The 8,129-nt window shown below is 55.2% G+C and overlaps 1 protein-coding gene across 5 annotated transcripts; it reads right to left on the bottom strand.

The window, feature by feature from the left end:
* Window positions 1-1,844: 1,844 nt before the first annotated feature.
* On the bottom strand, window positions 1,845-7,595 carry Gli4 (GLI family zinc finger 4). 5 transcript variants are annotated; one of them, XM_052748022.1, is made up of 4 exons: window positions 7,337-7,595; window positions 6,054-6,214; window positions 3,915-4,010; window positions 1,845-3,228 (listed from the first exon to the last, which is right to left on the bottom strand). In XM_052748022.1, the coding sequence occupies exons 2-4, from the start codon at window positions 6,175-6,177 to the stop codon at window positions 2,324-2,326; spliced, it is 1,125 nt and encodes a 374-aa protein (XP_052603982.1). In that variant the 5' UTR covers window positions 6,178-6,214; window positions 7,337-7,595; the 3' UTR covers window positions 1,845-2,323. The 5 variants fall into 5 exon arrangements, with proteins under 5 accessions (XP_052603982.1, XP_052603984.1, XP_052603983.1 ...); XM_052748024.1 differs by lacking the exon at window positions 7,337-7,595 and having other exon boundaries at window positions 3,915-4,729; window positions 5,171-6,171; XM_052748023.1 differs by lacking the exon at window positions 7,337-7,595 and having other exon boundaries at window positions 3,915-5,278; window positions 6,054-6,167.
* Window positions 7,596-8,129: the final 534 nt, after the last annotated feature.

Here is an 8,129-nt window from a genome sequence, read left to right as displayed (position 1 = left end):
TGTCCTGGAACTTGCTCTGTAAACCAGGTTGGCCTTGAACTCACAGAGATCTGCCTGCCTCTGCCTCCTGAGTGCTGGGATTAAAAGCATGCGCCATCACACCTTTAATACTAACTTTCAACAAGCTCAACTCATATCTGGAGTTACTAATGAGGGATTTTAGACAGAGGGTTTAATTTTCCTTTATAACCAGTTTGTGTGTGTCTGCAGATGGAGGCAGACGACCTGAAAAGCTTCAGAAGTATCTGTTCATAAAGCCTTCAGGTTGCAGAATAACTTAAGTACCTGTAACCTAGAGGCCATTAGGCAGAAAACTATAAAAACAAGACAACTATGGGAACTCAGGAAATGTTGGCATCAGGTTGCTTTTTTTTTTTTTTTTTTTTTTTTTTTGGTTTTTTCGAGACAGGGTTTCTCTGTGTAGCTTTGTGCCTTTTCCTGGAACTCACTTGGTAGCCCAGGCTGGCCTCGAACTCACAGAGATCTGCCTGGCTCTGCCTCCCGAGTGCTGGGATGAAAGGCGTGCGCCACCACCGCCCGGCTGTTTTCTTTACAGATGTTTAACGATATCCAATACACTTACAAACCTCAAGGCACAGAAAGTTGATATAATAGTCTTACAAATCTTGAGATGAATTTATATTTTAGCAAAAGTTGGAGAGAGTTAAGTAAAACCAAGAAAAGGAGTAGCAGCAATTCCTATTGGAATAGTCACTCCAGCTGTTTTGAAGCACTGAGTGTCTTCTCCTGGGCTGTTTTTCCTTTCCCTGTCAGAGGCAGGAGACCTGTCTGACCCAAGACAGATTTTAGAGGAAACTTTTAAACAGGCATGCTTGGGTCAGGAGAGGAGGGCCATAACCCAACTCCAGAGCCAGCTTTTTAATAAAGTGGAACAGCATAAAACAATATTATCCATACCCCCCCAAAGACACCTGAATTCCTGCAAAATCGAATCCAGTGACCAAGGCAAGCAGAGATCAAAGTCAGCTCAGAGATAAGACATTCTGGGTGTGGGCTACTGGAAAGAGACCCTTCAGAAGCAGAGCTAGGGGAAAGGATGGCCAACAGGAGGGCACAGAGAAGTGTCTGATGTGCCTGTGCAATTTAAACAGTGGGCTCCAGCGAGCCAGCCAGTGAGAGGGACAGACAGCAGGCAGCTCCTGGGGCGAGATGAGGAAAGGCGTGGTCAGCCATGGTTAGAGGCAGAGGAAGCTGAGCAAGAGACAGCAAGCTGGGAAGGGAGCTGGGAAACGAAGCTCCAGAAGTGAGAACCTGTGGGGAGGGAGAGCATCGGTGAGGTTTGGTTTCCCATGTCTGCAGCAAAACTCATAAGCACACCAGAAAACACAGAACGTCCAAGCAGTCAGTGGAGACCAGACAAACAGACATGTAGTGGCCATCTTCACTTATATACTAAAACCAGGGGACAGGAGGACGCCTCCTACTCTGTACCTGGAGACTGGGTCTGTGATCATGTCTGATCTCTCCTCTATCTCCCCAGATGTCGGGACTTCTAGAACAGAACAACTCACTAATTGGTCTGGGTTCCAAACGTGCATTGGCCAGCCATTCTTACTTGTTTTGTTTACAAATTTACAGTGGTCACAGTCTGGGTTTAGCCTAGGCCTCCAAGTCCACAATGAGCTTGCCCCGGTCTAGGGCCTGTTCCTCACTAGTGGCTCTTTAATTTGTGGCAGCCATGGTCTCAGGCTCTCCCAGGCCTCGCCCTGCTTAGAGCCTATCCTGAAACCCCTGGCCCTGAGTCTGGGGTCTTCCAGGGACCCTGGACGAGCCCCCAAATGTTATGGAGTTCGAGACCCCCAGGAAAAAGACCACAGACTCAATCCGGATTATAATTAGTTGAATTTATTGAAACCGCTAGCAGGACAAAAATCTCTGAGCCAAACTAGAGGCTGCTGTGTGAAGGGGGTGAGGGAAGGATTCTAAAAGGCAAAACCCACAAGAAGACCTCAAGTATCTGCACAAGCAAGCCAGGAGCTGTTCTGCTCTGCCAAGATTAGGCAGCCAAGGAGAACTCAAAATAGTCCTTGAATGTCTGCACAAGCAGGTTACAGAAGCCATCTGCATAACAAGTAGATGGATGGTCAGGGCTGTGCACTTGCGGGTGGAGGTCACCGAGTCAGGGTTATGGGGAACTTATCTCCCAGGGCCTGGAGTCAGAGACAGATGGCTAGTGGGTATCAAGACGGCTGCCTAGCAGAAAACGGTGTCTTTAGCTATCATAACTTGGACACAGGACACGTCCTGCCACCTCACCCGAGAGGAGCAGGCTCGCCCACAGGCTCTCCTGGGGTGTGCGCTGCTACTCGCGGTAGTGCGTCCTCTGGTGCTGGAGGAGCTGCGAGCTCTGGCCAAAGGCCTTGCCACAGGCGCCGCAGGCGAAGGGCTTCTCGCCGCTGTGAGTCCGCAGGTGCCGGAGGAAGTGGGACCGGCCCCGGAAGGCCTTGCCGCACTCCCCGCACTCGTAGGGCTTCTCGCCGGTGTGGATGCGCTGGTGCTCGATGAGCACGGAGCTCCAGATGAAGGCCTTGCCGCACTGGCTGCAGACGTAGGGCCTCTCGCCCGTGTGCAGCCGCCGGTGGCGCACCAGGTTGGAGCTCTGGCTGAAGGCGTGCCCGCACTCGCCGCACTCGTAGGGCTTCTCGCCGTTGTGGACGCGCCGGTGCTGCGTGAAGTGCGAGCTGTGGCTGAAGGCCTGGCCGCACTGGCCGCACTCGTAGGGCTTCTCGCCCGTGTGGATGCGGTGGTGCTGCATGAAGCCCCACCAGCTCCCGAAGCGCTTGCCGCACTCCTCACAGGCGTAGGGCTTCTCCCCGGTGTGGACGCGCTGGTGCTTCAGCAGCAGCGAGTTGTACCGGAAGCTCTTCCCACAGGCCTCGCAGCGGTGAGGCTTGGGGCCCCGTGGCGCCCGACCCAAACTGCTGCCCAGCTCAGCAGCCTTCTTGGCGCGGTCCTCGGCCCCTGGGGCTCCCTGTGGCAAGAGTACCACGCGCCAAGCATCCCGTTTCTGAGGGCAGGGCGCGGTCCCTGGAGGCAGGGCTGCTGGCTGCTCCAAGGTGCGTTCCTGGCCCAGGCTGTCTGCACACTTGGACATGCTGGGAAGACTCTTCAAGAGGCCCCTCAGTGCCCTTCCATCTGAGGCCAGCCCATCTCCAGGGCTGTGGGAAGTGAGAGAGGCTGGAGTCTTCTTAGGCTCCCACTCGGAGTCTGAAAGGAGAAATGGCAGATGGCTCCCAGCCTCCCCCCTACTATGGCTATGGTGGTCTCGGAGCTGAGGCCAGGGGACGCCTGAATGGGGACTATTCAGAAGAGGAGGGAGAGGCTGGATTGGGGAGAGTGTATGTAAGGTAGGGGATGGGGGTGGGCTAGAAGACTTGTAAAGACGGTGTCAGGAGCAGCTGGGCCCCCCTCAGCTGGAGGCCCTGAGCCTATGCAGGAGCCTCACAGGTGGTTAACTAGACCTGTGATGCCTCTCTTAGCTGGGAGAAGTTAGTTCAGGTTGCTATTAAGGGCTAGCACAGACTTGGAACTTAGCTTAGAGAGGCGGAGATGGCTAGGAAGACACCTGTCTAACCAACCCCACAAAAGTCAGGTGACAGGCGTTTCTGAGGCCTGCTCTGCCCAAGGGATGGGGTCTGGATGGGCCTAGGATTCACGGTTCCCTATGGAACTGACCCACGGTTCCACAGGGGCTGGCTGTGGCCTCAGCATCACGGACACCGTCAAACCCCGCCCACCCAGCCTCTGCGGGCAGACAAAACTGCTAGCTAGGCTCAGTCAGGGTCCCAGGCAGGATGGCCCTGATCGGCAGCAGATCCAGGGAAGTGCTGAGGGTTGCATCCACTGGGGGGTCCCCAAGGCTTCCTAGAGTGGGACAGGGGCTGCTCACTCACCATGCCAGGTGTCTCTGCTGACCTCCACTTCCTCTGTGTCTTGGAGGTCCAGGTCTGCTGCCTGGGAAGACACCTCAGGACTGGAACAGGGGGAGCCTGGAGGCAGGGGACTAAGGCTCATGCCCTACCCTCCAGAGAGAAGCATCCCTGACCCTTCCCTCTTTCCTGAAATTAGAGCAGACTCCAAGGCTCTGGGGCCAAGATCCTGACACACAGAACACCCCTCACCTACCAGCATCTCCTTATGCCCCCAAAGAGAAGATTAGCCTGATGTGGGGCCAGTGCCCTGGCCTCCCCATCCAGGGAGCCCTCCTGAGGCCCTGGCTTTGGGAATACCTTCTCCCTCAGTTCTGCAGGCAGGCACCAGCTGCCCGGACAGCTCCTGTGCTCACCCCATGCTGGCTGAAGTCCTGGCTGGCTCTGGTCTGGCTTCTTTCCCACCCATCAGTGCTCACTGCGCTCAGCCCTGCAGCTGCCCCAAGGTCCCATCTTCTCGGTTCTTGGCATCAGAAGCCAGTCATGGCTCCTGATCTGTGTCTGCAAGGTCAGAGAGGTCCCATAAGGACTGTTTTTATCCCCTACAGCCTAGCCAGGCCTCCTGAGTGGAGGTGGTTAGCGGGTGGACGGGGCTGTGGCTTGGAGCCTTTCCTCTAGGACCCTGGGGACCCCTGTGCACTCTTGGCTTACGCTGCCCTGTGCTCACCTCACACTACTCCCGAAGGACCCTGAAATGACTGTGTGCTGTGACGCTGCAGGTTGCTGGGACCTACAGATCCTGGACGGGCCTATGGGGGAGCCCAAGGTTCCCAGAGGTCCTGGCAGGAGAATTGCAGACAGGTTTCAGAACACCGGGGGTTCTTAGGAATCTGGAAGAAGCCTGGAGTGCGTGTGACAACATGGTAATCCCAGAGACTCAGGAGGCAGAGGCAGGGGGATTTCAAGTGTAAGGCTAGCCTGGGCAACATTGTGAGACCTCTCTCCCAATAAAAACAAAAGAAGATAAACAAAAATGGAATCCGTGGGCCTTCGGGCACATCTGAAGCAGCAGCAGAACCGAGCTGGGGCTCTGGGAGGCAGCCCTGCCCTTGCTGGTAGCTAGGAAGCAGGCACAGAGACCACCTATCCCCTGTATATCTGTACAAGGGGTGATGGCCAGTCCCTCGTCTACCTCCAGACCCTCAGGGCCTTCCCAAGGGCTCCACTATGACTTGGTAAAATCTCTCCCACCAACAGCCACACCTTAGCCCAGAACCCACCTTTGTCCCTTTGTGTTCCTGTCGTTCACAGGCCCACCAGGAACAGCAGGGTGCTGTAAGGCCCTGTCCAAGAATTGTTCTGGGGACAGGCAGAAGGGTCTCCTGGAGCTAGGCAGCAAACAGGACAGGGCTTGGGGCTCCTATCTGGTCTTGGGTTGACCCCTGTGGTGAGATCTCTCTGTCCTTATCTCTGAGTGTCCACCTATAAGCTGTGGCTGGACTTTGGCGTCACCTAAGAGAGCACAGCACAGCTGCCCTCCATAAACCTCAGCTTCACTGTGTCAGCCTCCGGAATTCTAGACCTGCAGGGAGCGCTGGTCCCCATGTGGGATCTTGTCCTCACTGGCACTACCTCCTGAGAGCGGTGATGCTTCCTATGGGCCTCGGGGAGGAAGCCTCTGGACTACATGACTGCTGAGACCTGAGGCGTGTCCAATGGTATGACAGGGTCGGGACCCCTTACACTTCAGCTTTACCAGGTGACTGATGAGGCCACCCCACTGGACGGAAGCAAGGCTGGCAGCTCTGTCCCTGTAAGTCATGAGGCAAGCATACCCAAATTAGCCAGGAAAGAAAGCTGTCTCTCTTCCTGGCCTAGGACATGGTGTCGGGGGTGGGAGGTGGGGGGATCTTCTCTTCCTAGCATAGGGCCCATTCTGAGGCCATTTTTCCTTCTAGACTGAGGAAGAAACATACCCAGGGGGCTGCTCCCCAGGGAGTTAGAGCATGGACTCAACTATTGCCGCCTTCCATCGCTCCCTCAGGGCTTTCCCCAGAGGCCCCAGTACTGAAAGAGCTACCCAGTGCCCCCTTCCTTCCTCAGCTGGCCAAGACACAGGTCAGACCAGTCTCGTGGGGTAAAGGTGGGGCAGAGGGCAAATACCGTGAGGATGCCCATGGAGGTGCAGCTGTGCCACATGGGGCTGGTCTCCAGGTGTCCCTGGTGGCGAGAGACTGCTGGGTGACAAGACAGGAGTGGCCTCCTCAGCAGCCTCTGAGGTTGCCATCTTCCTGAGGCCTGCTCAAGGAGTGTGCACCTGGGACCTAAGGAAAATGGAAACCAAGGAGAATGCTGTTGAAGAAGAGCATCATGTCAGCTTCTGAGCAGCCCTAGGTGATGCTTAGCTGTTCTACTTAGCAAGAGAAGGTTGCCAAGAAAAGGCAGAACTCCTGGGGAGTTGCAGGGCCCATGGTACAGGGGTCTGCATGCTTGCCTATTCAGTGTGAAACCCTCATCAGTTCTGGCAGCCACACCAGCAAGGCAGAGCGGTCCCAAAGCTCTTCTCCGTAAAGCATCCTAAATGTTCTTCCCAACACAGCTTGCAGAGAAAAGCATGCTTACTGTTCCGGAGAATACTCCTGCACCACAGCTGGGGCTTTGGCTATGGGGAGTGTGAGGCATGAGAACTCTAAATCTAATTTTTAATAACGGGGTGACTTCATGAAAATAAGAAGGGGTACATCTCCAGAGGGAAACCTTTTCCTCAGATCCCAAAGACTCTGAGGCTGCCACCCCCAAGCCCAGAGTTCTCGCAGCACCATCTACAGGTGAATGCGTGTGTGTGTGTGTGTGTGTGTGTGTGTGTGTGTGTGTGTGTGTGTGTGAAAGGCGTGTTTCTAGGCTGGGGATGAGGCTCAGTTGGTCTGAATGCTTGCTTAGCATGCTTGACACCTTGAGCCTTATCAACGATCGATTCCCAGCACCACAAAAACTGGGTGTGGCGGAGCATGCCTCTAATCCCAGCATTTGGGAGGCGAAGTTCGAGGGCATCCTTGGTTACATAGTAAGTTCGAGGCCATCCTGAGTTACACGACCCGAGATAATTTTTTAAAAGGGGAGGACATTTCCCCTTAACTTGGCTTGCCATAAATGTATGGAGCCCAAAGAGAGAGGCTGGTTTTCTTCCTCAGTGACACGGGCAGAAAGGATGACAGGAAACATAGATGGGGCGAGGTGCAGCAGCACCCGCCGGGAGAAGACGGAGGCGCTGGGTGCAGGCGCAGGGCGGACGCTGTGGCGCCACCCTGCCGGGTCCCCTAGGTTGAAACCACTCAAAAGGCCCGGGGCCGGGGCTGACCGAAGTCTCGGCAGGGGAAGCAAACGGACATCCGCACGGATGAACCGAAGGGTCCGCATTGAACCCACTGGGAGGGGCGATCACTCACCTTGCGAGCGGCAGAAGACCGCCCGCGCATCGGCCGGAAGTGCTCCGCCTCCGGGAGGCCCCGCCCCCCGATTCTGAGACGCTCTGGACCCCGGAGGACCACGCCTCGGTGGCCTCTGGGCGCTCAAAGCCTTTCTTTATCTAGTGTGGCTTCCCCACGGAGGGTCCCTGCCCTACGGCCCAACAAAGATCCGTCTGGAGAATCTGTTTTCACACCAGCCGAAAAGCCCGGCAGAGACGGAGGCGTCAGAGTCCGGGTGTTGGGCTGCAGAGGATGTTATTGGAATTAGCCCCAGCCAGGACCACACACACGTTGCTACAGACTGCAGCTGACCTTACTCAGTCTTGCAGACTTTGTCGGGGTGCATCCTCGCTTGTGGTTGTAACAATTCTCGCTGTGATTTCGTAACCAGCACCAGCATAAAGATGGAGGAGGCTGCTGTCCGCTGTTACTGAGCCACTGCCAGGTGGAGTTCGAGACCACGGGAAAAGACCTCCAGACTTAATTCAAATTATAACTAAGCAAAAAAAAATAATAATAATATTTTTCGAGACAGGGTTTCTCTGCATAACAAAGGCCTAGCTGTTCCGGAACTCGCTTTGTAGACCAGGCTGGCCTCGAAATCATAGAGATCCGCTTGCTTCTACCTCCCCAGTGCTGGGATTAAAGACGTGTGCCACCACCCCTAGCTCCAAGCCAAAAAAAAAAATTTGTTTTTTGTTTTTCGAGACAGGGTTTCTCCGTGTACTTTTGGTGCCTGTCCTGGTTCTCACTCTGTAGACCATGTTGGCCT

The sequence above is a fragment of the Peromyscus californicus genome, unplaced genomic scaffold, assembly GCF_007827085.1.
Source record: "Peromyscus californicus insignis strain IS unplaced genomic scaffold, ASM782708v3 Scaffold_20__1_contigs__length_68692818, whole genome shotgun sequence".
NCBI classification, from domain to species: Eukaryota; Metazoa; Chordata; class Mammalia; order Rodentia; family Cricetidae; genus Peromyscus; species Peromyscus californicus.
The sequence above is the reverse complement of the archived record's forward strand: the minus strand, read 5'-3'. Positions and strand labels throughout refer to the sequence as shown.